General features: G+C 45.9%; 1 protein-coding gene across 1 annotated transcript; it reads right to left on the bottom strand.

The window, feature by feature from the left end:
• Positions 1-11,200: 11,200 nt before the first annotated feature.
• Positions 11,201-12,475, bottom strand: LOC132872909 (interferon-induced transmembrane protein 5-like). The gene is made up of 2 exons (XM_060908031.1): positions 12,242-12,475; positions 11,201-11,479 (listed from the first exon to the last, which is right to left on the bottom strand). The coding sequence occupies exons 1-2, from the start codon at positions 12,446-12,448 to the stop codon at positions 11,258-11,260; spliced, it is 429 nt and encodes a 142-aa protein (XP_060764014.1). The 5' UTR covers positions 12,449-12,475; the 3' UTR covers positions 11,201-11,257.
• Positions 12,476-14,461: the final 1,986 nt, after the last annotated feature.

Here is a 14,461-nt window from a genome sequence, read left to right on the forward strand (position 1 = left end):
TGCCGCCTCTTGTCCATAGTCAGCTGGGATAGGCTCCAGCTTGCCTGCAACCTTGCACAGGATAAGCTGTTTCTTGCCTGACAGCTTGGGGCCAAATGATTTGTTTACATATATTCAGAGGTAGGTTCTCCTTTTTCAAAGAGTGGAAGTACTAACCTACCAACGTATACTAACCTAGCTAAGTTGTGGAATCTGTTGGGCTTCTTACTGTGTTCAGTACTTTTTCCTGTGTCATTCCACTTTATTGCACATAACCTTTTTATGGATTGGAATATTAAGATTTCTTATTCTGTGTAATTTTATTGCATTAATACCAATGGCTGCTCAACATTTCATGTAACTAGCTGCATTGAAAATATGTTTAATAGAAAAATAGTTGACATGTTCAATACTTATTGCCCCCACTGTATCTAATGCAAAATATATTGTTACACAAAGATTATTATTTGTTATGTACATTGTTTCCTAAATTGCAGATGTATTCCCCTTTGTCAGGTGTAATATTTGATAGAACTACTTTTGGCTTCAATGTGATAAACAAACTGACAGGATGAGATGCCAGCACATGCACACACAGGGGCTCAGCACTCCATGAAATGGCTCTTTTTTGTTCGTATTTTGTTTGTTTACTTCTTTCTGTGTGTTACGTATGCTTATGATAACATAAGATACACTCAAAGTGATCTGTTAAACATTGGTTCACTGCCAAATAGCTATGTTTTCGACATGGAATACTTCACCAAATACGTCAAACAAGACATCCCAGAAGAACTCATTAGACTGCCAGGGTCACCGTGGATTTACCGTCCCAGCTGGGAAGCAACAAAGATGGCACAGACAGCAGAAACAGAAGCAAGGCTGTTGAGCCAGCATGTGTGCTAGGCTAGCGGGAGCCCTGCACAAACCCCTGCTGCCAAGTCTCTTCATCTTAAATGCAAGGTCACTTCCCAACAAACTCAAGGAGCTAGCGCTCTCCATATCCATGCAAAAAACATCAAGGACTGCTGTGTTATGATCATTACAGAGACATGGCTGAATCCGATGATTCCAGAGGAGGCTATCAAGCTAGTAGGCTGCGCTACGTACATACTAAGTCAGTGGTTCTCAACCGGGGGGGCGCGCCCCACCAGGGGGGCGCGGAGGTACTCCAGGGGGGTCGCGAGTAGGCTTCATGTATGGAGGAAAAAAAAAATCTGGGGCTAACAGGGTAGCTAAGCAGATGCAACACATTTACCCATGTCAAAATGCAGGACATTGGACTATTACATACAAATCAATACTATTATAAAATCTATCATCAATCTATCATAAAATCTTGTGTGTAGGTTATTTTAAGCCCGTGACGCGAACATGACGCAACGTCACGTGAGTGAGTCTGCATACCGTGGCCACCGTGTGAGTGCTTGCCACACACACACTAGTCTGGTTTCTTGCCGAGTTAACTCGTGCCGACTCTCGCTAGTCTACTATCATCAATCCATCGATACAGCGCAAAACCCAAACAGTCTTTTTAAAGACTACTACCCCACACTGTATTTTTGCTTTCCCCATTTCAGCTCTACCCAAATAATTTGTTTTTGTTGTTTTCTTACTGCTAGTCTACTATGGATAATGCTACTACTGCTACTACTACTACTACTACTACTACTACTAATAATGATAATAATAATAATAATAATAATAATAATAATAATAATAATCTAGCCCAGGGCTATCTATCTATCTATCTATCTATCTATCTATCTATCTATCTATCTATCTATCTATCTATCGGTCGATATAAGGTGCTGTAGGTTGGGTGGCGTCACTGCGGGTGAGTGTGTTTGGGGGGGGATGGGGGCAGGGCGAGAAGAGGGGCCCCCAACTGCAATGAACCAGCTTTGGTGGGGCCCAGGTTGCAAAAGGTTGAGAACCCCTGTACTAAGTCGATAGGATGCTAGTCTCTGGTAAGAGCAGAGGAGGAGGACTTTATGTTTACACAAAGAACAACTCTTGCACAAACATGAACAGCACTGACTCCCACTGCTCTCCAGATCTGGAGTATTTAACAGTTAAGTGCTGTCCCTTCTATCTACCGAGAGAATTCATAGTAATCATCATCACTGCTGTATACATACCTCCTGACACTAACACTGCAGCTGCATTAGGCTATCTGTGAGATGTGATTAATAAACACCAGAATGTGCATCCGAAGGGAGTGTTTTGTAAAAGCAGGCGATTTTTACCATGCAAACCTAAAGACTATCCTACCAAAATTCCATCAGCATGTCCAGTGCCCCACCAGAGGAAAAACACTCTAGACCATATTTATAGCAACATTATGCATGGGTTTAAGATTCAAGATTCACTTTATTTGTCATTTCCCTGAGTATTTGTATACACAGAAATAAACGAAAGAGTGTTTCTCATCAGCATAGTGCAGTGCAATTTAAAAGTCAAATTATCAATTTAAAAAGTTAAATGATCAATTATCAATCTGTGGCAGTTCGGAGCAGGTGGGTGGAGCACAGAGGACGGCAGGACAGAGATCAGGTTCAAATTTAGCATTTATTGTCACACTTTTCAGTATAACAGTCACTCAGACACACACGACGGGAGTCTGTTCAGGGAAGAGCTCCTCTGCTCTCTGCTCTCCCTCCTTATATAGGGCGCGGTCACTGGGAAGACACACAAACACAGGTTAATTGCTCTCAGGTGTAGTGATTTTGCCACTCACCTTCCCTGACTCTGCCCTCCTGTCACAGACCGGCGCTTGACCACGCCCCCGCTGCCACATACCCCCACCGCCCGACTCAGGCCGGGCGGCTGTCTGGCCTGCAGCCGACTCCCCCCCCCCCCCCCCCCCCCCCCCCGATGGGAGAGGAAGTCCGCCACGACCATCTGTGCCCCCGGCCTGTGGACCACCTTGAAATTAAAGGGTTGGAGTGCCAGATACCAACAGGTGATCCATGCGTTGGCATTTTTCATGCAGTGGAGCCACTGGAGGGGCGCGTGGTCCGAACAGAGGGTGAAAGGGCGCCCCAGCAGGTAGTACCGGAGGGCGAGGACCACCCACTTGATGGCCAGACACTCTTTCTCTATGGTGCTGTAGCGCCCCTCATGCACCGACAGCTTCCTGCTGATATACAGATATACAGGATGGGGTGGTCCTCCCCCTCCACCTCCTGGAACAAAACCGCCCCCAGCCCTCTGTCCGACGCATCGGTCTGCAACATAAAGGGGAGAGAAAAGTCAGGGGAGTGTAGAAGTGGCCCCCCACACAGTGCAGCCTTTACCTCCGAAAAAGCCCGCTGGCATTGCTCTGTCCACTGGACCGGATCTGGTGCCCCCTTTTTAGTGAGATCAGTCAGCGGGCTGGTGACGTCCGAATAATTAGGTATAAACCTACGATAATAGCCAGCCCCAGGAACTGTCTCACCCCCTTCTTGGTCTTGGGCCTCAGGCAGGCCGCAATTGCTGTGGTCTTGTTAATTTGGGGACGCACCTGCCCATTGCCCAAGTGGAAGCCCATATACCGTACTTCCACCCGCCCAATCGCACACTTCTTTGGGTTGGCTGTGAGACCCGCTCGCCTCAGCGACCTAAGGACGGCCCTCAGGTGTTCCAAGTGCCTCGGCCAGTCATTACTATATATGATGATGTCATCAAGATAGGCGGCCGCATAGGTGGCGTGGGGGCGGAGGACCTGGTCCATCAGCTGCTGAAACGTAGCGGGCGCCCCAAACAGCCCAAACGGAAGTGTGACGAATTGGTGTAACCCAAATGGTGTGGAAAAGGCCGTTTTTTCTCGGGATAGTGGAGTCAAGGGGATCTGCCAATATCCCTTCGTCAAATCCAGTGTCGAATAAAAGCGAGCCGTGCCTAGTCGATCGAGCAGCTCGTCAATATGAGGCATTGGGTACGCGTCGAATTTAGACACCGTGTTGACTTTTCTATAGTCCACACAGAACCGGACCGACTTGTTGGCCTTGAGTACCAAGACCACCGGGCTGCTCCGGTCACTGTGGGACTCCTCGACGATGCCCATTTCGAGCATGGTCTGAAGTTCTTCCCGAACCACCTTTGTTTTGTGTTCGGGTAGCCTGTAAGGGCGGCTACGCACTACCACCCCCGGGGGCGTCTCTATGTGGTGCTCTATGAGGTTAGTGCGACCGGGCAGGGGCGAGAACACATCTGAAAACTCGGTCTGCAACTGGGCGACCTCCGTGAGTTGGGTCGGGGAGAGGTGGTCTCCACAGGGGACCGGAGAGGTATGTGATGCCAATGTACCTTTTTGAACCTCCGGCCCCAGCTCCGCCTTCTCCGGAACCACCGACACCAATGCCACGGGGACCTCCTTGTTCCAGAGTTTAAGCAGATTGAGGTGGTAAATCTGTAGCGCCCCACCCCTGTCCGTTCGCCTCACCTCATAGTCGACATCCCCGACTCGCCGTGTGACCTCAAAGGGTCCTTGCCACTTGGCAATCAATTTGGAGCTCGACGTGGGCAACAGTACGAGTACCTTATCTCCCGGAGTGAACTCTCTAAGGCGCGTACCCTTGTTGTACAGGCGGGCTTGCCGTTCCTGGGCCTGCCGCAAATTCTCCTGAGTTAGGTGGGTGAGCGTGTGGAGTTTTGAGCGCAGGTCCATAACATACTGAATTTCGTTTTTGCTTTGTGAAGGTCCCTCCTCCCAATTTTCCCGCAGCACATCTAGGATGCCGCGCGGCTTACGCCCATATAATAATTCGAATGGGGAGAAACCCATGGAGGCTTGGGGGACCTCTCGCACTGAGAACAGCAAGGGCTCGAGCCACTTATCCCAATTACATGCGTCCTCACTTACGAATTTTTTAATAATATTTTTGAGGGTGCGGTTGAACCGTTCTACTAAACCGTCCATTTGTGGGTGATACACGCTGGTGCGGATCGGCTTAATCCCCAGTAACCCATACAGTTCACGCAGTGTCCGTGACATAAATGTAGTGCCTTGATCAATCAGAATCTCTTTCGGGATTCCAACTCGGGAGATGACGCGGAAGAGCGCCTCTGCAATACTGGGTGCTGAGATATTGTGCAGAGGCACTGCTTCCGGGTATCACGTTGCATAGTCCACCAGAACTAATATAAAGCGGTACCCTCGTGCTGACCGATCTAATGGCCCGACGAGATCCATCCCAATTCTCTCAAACGGGGTCTCGATTAATGGAAGGGGGCGCAAAGGCGCTTTTGGAATGGCCGCTGGATTTACTAACTGGCATTCGCGGCATGCCGTACACCACCTACGAACATCGCCGCGAATCCCCAGCTAATAGAATCGGGCCATTATTCGGGCTAGTGTTTTATCCTGCCCTAAGTGTCCAGCCATGGGATTAAAGTGAGCCGCCTGGAATACCAATTCCCAGCGGCTCTTCAGAATTAAAAGCTGCGTGACTCGCTCTTTAGTTTGAGTGTCCTGCATCACTCGGTATAACCTATCCTTCATAATTGCGAAGTAGGGGAAGGACGGGGTGGCGTTCAGCTGGAGCGTTTGACCATCGATTACTCTCACTTGGTCAAATGCATGTCGCAGAGTCTCGTCTCGCGACTGCTCTAATGGGAAATCCACGAGGGATTCCCCAATACAGAGAGGAGGAGCCGGCGGCTCCTCACTCTGACGTGGAGATGACGTAGACGGCTCTGTGACAGCTGCTCCCGCCAAAGCGACACCGGGACCTCCCCCTATTAAATGGCAGGACCCACTCTTTATTAGGCGTGTCATTAAACCCCGAAATCCCGGCCAATCAGTCCCCAAAATTAAAGAGTGGGTAAGGCGAGGATTAACCGCTGCCTTCACTATAAATTTTTCCCCTCTGAAAATAATGTGGACCGACACCAAAGGGTAGCGGTGAACATCCCCGTGCACACACAACACCTTCACCCCCTGTGCTCCCCCCAATGCCTCGTTTTGCACCAGGCTTTGGTGAATTGAGGTCTGGTTACAACCAGAATCCACCAACGCCTGATATGTATCCCCTTGGATACTCACCAGTATGCGATACACTCCGGCCCGATCGAGGGCGGCCTCTGGCGCGTCGGGGATCCAAACCACCGCGCCCACTTCCATTGCCGTGCACTGCTGTTGAAGGTGGCCCGGCTCCCCGCAGTGCCAGCAAACCGGCCTGGGCTTTCCCTCTGCACCGGTGATCTGGGGCTCACTCACCTGAGGTGGGGGAGAGACAGACACAGAAGGGAGAAACGGGAGGGCACCACGGGTGCGGCGGGCCGTCTGGGGTGGTGCCGGCCCCCGCCTCCGCGGTGGGGGAATGGGGCGAGGACGGGACACAGGAGGAGGAAGAGAGAGAGAGAGAAGAGGAGAGAAGAGAAGATGCCATCTGCTGTCCTGCCGCTGGGACAGCCGCCAAATGGTCCTCCGCCAGCTCGACTGCCTGATCCAGCGACGCCGGGCGGTGGCACCGGACCCACTCCACAGTTCCTGCTGGCAAGCGAGCGACGAACTGTTCCAGCACCACCTGGTCGAGGATTCCTTCGGGGTCGCGGTTGTTGGCCCTCAGCCACCGCCAGCAGGCGTCCTGGAGCTGCTGGCCAAATGCGAACGGCCGGCCGACTTCCTCCAAGCGCAGCGCGCGGAAGTGCTGGCGCTGCTGTTCTGGAGTGCGCCCCATGCGCTGGAGGACGGCCCGGCAGAGGTCCACGTAAGCCAGCCGGCGGTCGGCGGGGAGCTGTAGTGCGGCCAGCTGTGCTTCTCCTGTGAGCAGGGTAGGAGGCGCACCGCACGCTGCTCCATCGGCCACCCCGAGGCTTCGGCGACTTGCTCAAAGAGAGTGATGAATGCCTCGGGGTCGTCCTGCGGGCCCATCTTGGTGACGGTGAGGGGAGACGGGCCCGCGGTAGGAGCGCTGGTGGGCCCCGCCGACGCGAGGAGGTGCCGGAACGCCTGTCGATCTTCTTGTTGGGCCAACACCAGGGCCTCGAACCGCTCTTCTTGCTCCTTTCGGAGGGTGAGTAGCGCCTGGTGCTGGCTTTGCTGGGCTGTGGCGAGGGCGTGGACCAGTTCAGCGAACAGGGAGGACTCCATGGGGCTGTGAGGCTGCTGTGCTCCAGATCCCGGGTTTCGGCACCACTGTGGCAGTTCGGAACAGGTGGGTGGAGCACAGAGGACAGCAGGACAGAGATCAGGTTCAAATTTAGCATTTACTGTCACACATTTCAGTATAACAGTCACTCAGACACACACGACTGGTGTCTGTTCAGGGAAGAGCTCCTCTGCTCTCTGCTCTCCCTCCTTATATAGTGCGCAGTCACTGGGAAGACACACAAACACAGGTTAATTGCTCTCAGGTGTAGTGATTCTGCCACTCACCTTCCCTGACTCCGCCCTCCTGTCACAGACCGGCGCTTGACCACGCCCCCACTGCCACACAATCCTCTTCCATATCTGTGCCAGTCTGATCACATCTCCCTGTTCTTAACTCCGGCGCATAGACCCATTATCAACACAGTTAAACCAACAACTAAAGTTATACAAGTGTGACCAAGTGGAGCTTCTGAACAGCTTCAGGACTGTTTCAGTCACACTGACTGGACCATATTCGAGGATGATGACATCAACACCTACACTTTCACTGTCCTGTTTTGCATAAAAAGCTGCATGGACACTATGACTGCTACAGAATTAATCCCTGTCCTCTCCAGTGACAAACCATGGATCACAAAAGATGTCCGACTACTGCTAAAAGCCCGCAACAGGGCTTTCAAGGCTGAGGACACACAGCAGTACAGTGTTGCCAGGTCGGAACTGAGAAGAGGTTATCAGAGATGCCAAAGCAGCCTACAGAAGGAGGATTGAGGGCTACTTTGATAATTCAGATCCCTGTGGGGCATGGCAAGTTATACACCACATCATAACACAAGACAACACCACCAACCTGACCGCCAGCAACAGCAGTACCTCACTGACAAAGCAACTCAACCACTTCTTTGGTCGCCATGAGAGGGATAGCACAAGGACTATCATGACCACTGCTCCAGCCACAGACACGAGCTGCCTCATCATACAGTCTGCAGATGTCACATGCACACTCTGCAACATAAACATACAGAAAGCAACTGGCCCGGATAGCGTCCCAGGACGGGTCCTCAGAGACTATACTATGGGATTAACTGAGGTATTTACAAATATATTCAGCCCTTCCCTATAACAGTGCACTGTTCCCACCTGTCTGAAGACATCCACCATAGTGCCAGTTCCCAAGTAGTCCATAATAACCTGCCTCAATGACTACAGGCCCGTAGCTCTGACATCTATACTCATGAAGTGCATGGAGAAACTGGTACTCAAATACATCAAGGATGCTCTCCCACCTACTCTGGACCCTCATCAGTTTGCATACAGAACCAACAGATCAATGGATGATGCCATCTCCATTGCCCTCCACACTGTACTGCACCACCTGGAACAATAAGGAGCGTATGCATGATTGTTGTTTGTGGATTACAGTGTGGAGGGCAATGGAGATGGCATCATCCATTGATCTGTTGGTTCTGTATGCAAACTGATGAGGGTCCAGAGTAGGTGGGAGAGCATCCTTGATGTATTTGAGTACCAGTTTCTCCATGCACTTCATGAGTATAGATGTCAGAGCTATGGGCCTGTAGTCATTGAGGCAGGTTATTATGGACCAAGGATCTGATAATTGATTTCAGAAGACATCAGGATGTTCATCTGTCACTGAACATAAATGGAGAGGAAGTGGAGAGAGTCATAAAGACTGCATGAAAAAATCATCAACAAGAAGCTACCTGCTCTTAAGGACATATACACATCCTGCTACTTGCAGAAAACACACTACATCCTAAAGGACTCATCCCACCCTGCCCATCAGCTGTTCAAATGTCTGCCCTCAGGCAAACGTTACAGCTCAATCAAAGCACGGACCACAAGATTCAAAAACAGTTTCTGTCCCAAATCTATCACCACACTGAACTCTGCTCTGAAGTTACACACACACACACCACAATCAATAACGTATCAATCTATTCACATTTTGTGCAATATTTATACTTATGGTTATTTATCTATTTATCAATTACCAAGTGCAATGTCCTTCTATTGTGCAATATCTATTACCACAATATCTATTATTGTGCAATATTCTTCTATCCTTCTATTGTGCAATATCTATTACCAAGTGCAATATCCTTCACAAGTGGTCAGTGGATGTGATGTGAATGTCTGTACATTAGTACATCTTTGATATTTGTAAATTTTGTCTATATCTTGTAAATGCATAAACCCTTATGTCTGTACATCTTTCATGTTTGTAAATCTTGTATCTTTTATGTAAATCTTGAATCTTTTAGGTATATAAAGATCGTTTCGTCTGAGGACTGTTTCATAAGGCAGTGCACTGAATTTCATTGGGTATCTTACACAATAACAATAAAGGAATCTTGAATCTTACAGCTGCAAGTCTTCTGGAATATGTAGCTACTACCTCTGCCCATACTTCTTTTGCAAAATTGGTCAAACTCTGTAGGACTGAACAGAGACTTTGGATAAACAGCAATTTTCAAGTCTTGCCACAGATTCTCAGCTGGATTAAGGTCTGGCCTTTGTCTGTGCCATTCTAACACACATGCATTCTTGTTTTTGAACCACTCCAGTGTTGCTTAGGCAGGATGCTTCGAGTTGTTTTCCTGTTGGAGGATGAACCTTTTTTTTTCCTTGTAGGATTGCACTGTACTTCATTCCATCTATCCTGCCCTCAACCCTAACCAGTTTTTCCACTTCCTGCTGATGAAAAGCATCCCCACAACGTTATACTACCTCCACCATGCTTTACTGTGGGGATGGTGTTCTCAGGGTAATGATCAGTATTGGGTTTCCACTAAATGTAGTGCTTTGTGCAAAGGCCAGAAAGGTCCGTTTTTGTCTCATCAAACCGGAGAACTTTGGTTCATTTTTAATAATGTTTTTTAACAATGCTCTGCAGGATGTTCAAAGTTTGTAATATTATTAGAACAAAACCCTGATTGATATTTACCTAGAACTTTGTCCTGGACTTGTTTTGATAACCCCTTGATTTTCATGAGGATTCATGGCATATAATCCCACTTAATTCCATTTTAGTTCCAGGTTTTAACAATTTTTTTTAAATTCACAATTTTTTGAGCATTAGGAATATTTACGCTAAACACTCTATGATCTATACACATTAACTCATGTTGAATAATGATGTGCAGAAAGCTAAACTTGTTATATACAGTATTTGAGCGATGTGTTAAAATCATACAAGGCTCAAATGAAAAAGAGCAAATGCAGCTTTTCCTGATACTAGCTAGTACTAAAATGTGTGTGCGTGTATTTCAGGAAAGAGAGGGACAGAGGTATATGTGTTTTCTCCTCTTTAATCAGTCCTTCCACATCTGTCTCCACTCTTCTAGCCAGCAGAAATAGAGCGGGCAGTAAGCACTGGCAGGCAGGTCTGTCATTTAGATCATATAAATACCAGCAGAGCAAGGAGTGGTCAGCAGTGGAACCCAACAGGGCAGGGCAGCCCACAGCACATACAAACCGCAGTATTACAGAGCGGACACCAAACTTGGATACAGACACCACAGCATCATGTTCACCTCTCAGAAAAAAATGAAGATGGAACTGCATTACACTGGGCCTTTATAACATAAAGAAAAAAAATATAATTTACGCCACTCTCCACTTAAAGATATTACATATCGCATGACTGGGGTCCAAATCTTCCATGCTCTTAGTGAATAGTAATATTAAGAGTTTCTGAAATATCACTGAAACTGTGAAAGAGGTCTGATATACGTACTGTGGTTACACACACACACACACACACACACACACACACACACACACACACACACACACACACACACACACAGAGGACTAGACAGGTTCATTGCACACATTTGAGTTTCTACCTATAAGTTATTATTCAGGTTTACCCAAAATAGTGACAAGATAAAAGTTATTCATGATGTTAAATAGTTTATTCCAGTAATGTCACATTAACTTCAAATAAAGAGTGATAGGAAAAATGGATTGGATATTTCTCATTTACCATACAAGAATCTGAAAACAAATTTATTAATAATAATAATAATAATAATAATAATAATAATAATAATAATACAATGACTCACTAGCAAGAAGTTAAAAAAAAAAAGTTTATGAAACACTGAGGGTGATAAGTCCAGAGATAGCTATTGTTCATTGGTGGATTTTTTTGCCAGTTGTTTCCTTTGCTGTCTAACTGCCAAAGAGCTTCATGAAATTCTGGAAGCCATCTTCTCCGAAGAAGTCAAAGCTTCCCTGCATGCTGCCCAGGTGGACGATAAGCAGTCCAAGAAGCCCGAGGAAAAGCAGCGGCACCAGCAAGTTCCAGCCAGATGCCAGGATATTGTACCACTTAGCCTTGTCTGAGCACTCCTGAGCAGCACGCATATCTCCCAGGGTCTTCTGGTCTCGTGCCTGTGGGTGGTGAGAAGCACGCACACACACACACACACACACACACACACACACACACACACACACACACACACCATATGTAATACAGACTTAAATTCATGCTATGGTCTGATTCTTTGGTTTGACCTTTGCAGAAGGAAGCTTTGTCCAGCCAAACCAAAAAGAGAAATAAACAGAGATAGATAGATAGATAGAGAGAGAGAGAGAGAGAGAGAGAGAGAGAGAGAGAGAGAGAGAAATGTCTCCAGTACTGTATGTAATCTCAGGGAATGGCTATGCTATTAGCTACCTACTAATTACACTCCATTTATAAACATGAGTGTCTCTAATTTCAGAATAACAGAGGAAGTGTGCCAGGCTGCTGCTCTCTCTCTCTCTCTCTCTCTCTCTCTCTCTCTCTGTCATTCACACACACACACACACACACACACACACACACACACGCATTCTTGTGCAGAACCCATGCTATTCTTGTTCTGCCCTCAGCCCAAAAGTGTTCAGCATTGTCTTTAAATCAGAACAACAACAACAACACTTTGTTCAGCTAGCTGGACACCCAAGAAACAGAAGAAAAAAACCATACACCACACAAATTCCCAACTTTAAAAATTTTACAGCAGTCACATATAAAATAAAAGTAGTTATTATTCTGATATTGTTTACTTTCTCACTTTTTGTAAATTGCATTTCCAAAAAAAAAAAAAACAGCACAGAGGGTGAGAGAATTTGAGCCAGAAAGAAAGGTTACAGGCTCTTTCTCACCTTGATGGAGTAAATGAGGGCCATGAAGCCGAGGCAGCAGAAATTGACGTACAAGGTGTTGCAGAGGGACCAGACCAGGTAGTCATTGAGAGGTTTTTTCGTCACAGGGCCCATATTCACCACCGTTGACCCGAGCGGTTTGCGTGAGGACTTGCAGTTTGTGAGTGGAGTGCAGTCGGATGAATAGCTGTACGTAGCGTTGTCCATTCTGCTGCTAACCTATGAGGAACTGAAGTTGCTGTAGCACTGATTCCACTAAGGCCCTGGAACCTGTGACGTTAACTTATATTCTCACCATGTAGGGGTGGAGAGAGAGAAAGAGGTCTGTTATTATGTCTGATGGATACAAGGCAAGAGCAACCTCCATAACCTCCCTATCTACTGTGGCCACACACACACACACACACACACACACACACACACACACACACACACACACACTCACAGCTGCATTCTTGATGATTAAGTGATAAAGAAAAGAAGCACACATCATTTGATTACTGAAGAAACTTGCAAAAAAAGTGTTTTTAAAAATACAATATTTAACAATTATTCCACAAAATTGAGTCGTACATGAGCTGATAGCCAACAAGACGCATAGCGCCGAGTTGGCTATAAGCCATGTACGACGAGATTGAGTGGAATAATTGTTTTATTCTATTCACATTCACTGGATTTTGAAAAACAGAGAATTTTAATTTTAATTTTTTGTAAATTCGATAAATAAAAATTTTATACAAAACGTCCAACAAAATCATTTCCGCTTAGGGAGACTTCTTAAAAACCTACTGACGGCTGCATAAATTGACTTTAGTGTTGTTGTTTTTTGTAGAAAGTGCCGTCTTGCTGTCGTGCCAAGGTACAGAATAGCTTTAGACATTTATTTAATTCTTCCTTGGGCATTTCAGCTATGTAAATTTCAAACTTCTTTGAGATTTTGAACCAGTCTAAAAAAATTTAACAAATTTTAATGCTTAAAGATAAAGCATTAAAATTTAAAGATAAAGACAGTACCGATTTGTGAAAATGCTGTAATAATAATTCTTAAAAAGTAAAAAAAGAGAGGTTCTTACCATCAAATACTTTTATTCCATATTTTGTTGTGCTTTTTATTTTGGGGGGGTTTATTTTTGAGTAGAACTTTTATTTCATCCTCGGTTGGTTCAGCGACTCGCGCTGCTATTTTATTTTTCTCTATTCACGGTATATGAGCTGATAGCCTTGTAGTAGAGTAGCCAATGAGAGCGCAGGATTGCTCATATCCAGTGAATGTGGAGAGAATAATTAAATATAGTCTTCTAATAGGAAGTATGAACATGAATCACCACTGCCCCCTAATGGACAAATGTTTCCACTTTTTATGCTTATTTTATTAACCAGCAGCTTCTGAAGAACACATTTTTGTTTTTCAGAGGGGTCACTAGTGGTCCAGTGCTGAGCAAGTATTATTTAGGTGTTTGATCTTTCTTTGCACATCAGTGATATGAACATTGTAATACACTCGAACTACTGATACTAAGTTTATCAAGCACTGGAGTGTTCTTGGGGTATTTAAAGGAAATATGCAGAACCTTTATTTTTAAATAAATTTCTGAGTGGATAGTATCTCCATCCTTGACTCTTGTATGTTGCATAAATGGGAATAAAAAATATATATTTTTGAGAGTTAAAATCGACCACAAAGTTGGCATTTGAGCTGCCCCGCTGAGCCAGCCAGCCCTAAGTGGGTGACATCACAGCAGGAACCAGTTTTAAGGCCAAGGCCTTTGACAGCTATAGACCAAAGTCATATAAATAAAAATATATGGTGAAAGTAAGAAATACCGTTACCGACTTGCTCAACTAAGACTGATTTGACTTCATTGATTATGAGTTGACTCTCATTAAAACAGGATAGGTGTTATAACTTATGCAACATACATGTACATGCCTGCATTTTCACTGATAAAATATAAAAGGCTAATTAAATAATCAGATGAACTGAGACAATCACATTCTGAAGCAAATTAAATAATCTTATACTGGTAACTTAAACACACAATATGAGTTACATGTATTAAACTAAATGTAGGTAAACAACGAGTGTTGTTGTTTTTGTTGTTTTGTATCCAACTGAGAGTCGCAGCTTACCCGTCTGTGTTCTTGCTTCTTGTGGCCTATTGTTTTGAAACAATCTGACTTTCAGTTGTTCATTCAATTCTCCCTTCATTCGCTTCTTCC

This window comes from Neoarius graeffei, chromosome 2 (genome assembly GCF_027579695.1).
Source record: "Neoarius graeffei isolate fNeoGra1 chromosome 2, fNeoGra1.pri, whole genome shotgun sequence".
NCBI classification, from domain to species: domain Eukaryota; kingdom Metazoa; phylum Chordata; class Actinopteri; order Siluriformes; family Ariidae; genus Neoarius; species Neoarius graeffei.

Excerpts from the sequence above, each read along its gene's own strand:
- LOC132872909 (XM_060908031.1), bottom strand. The coding sequence starts at position 12,448 with ATGGACAACGCTACGTACAGCTATTCATCCGACTGCACTCCACTCACA. Across the intron at positions 11,480-12,241 it reads CCCTCATTTACTCCATCAAG|GCACGAGACCAGAAGACCCT; the intron begins GTGAGAAAGAGC and ends CACCACCCACAG.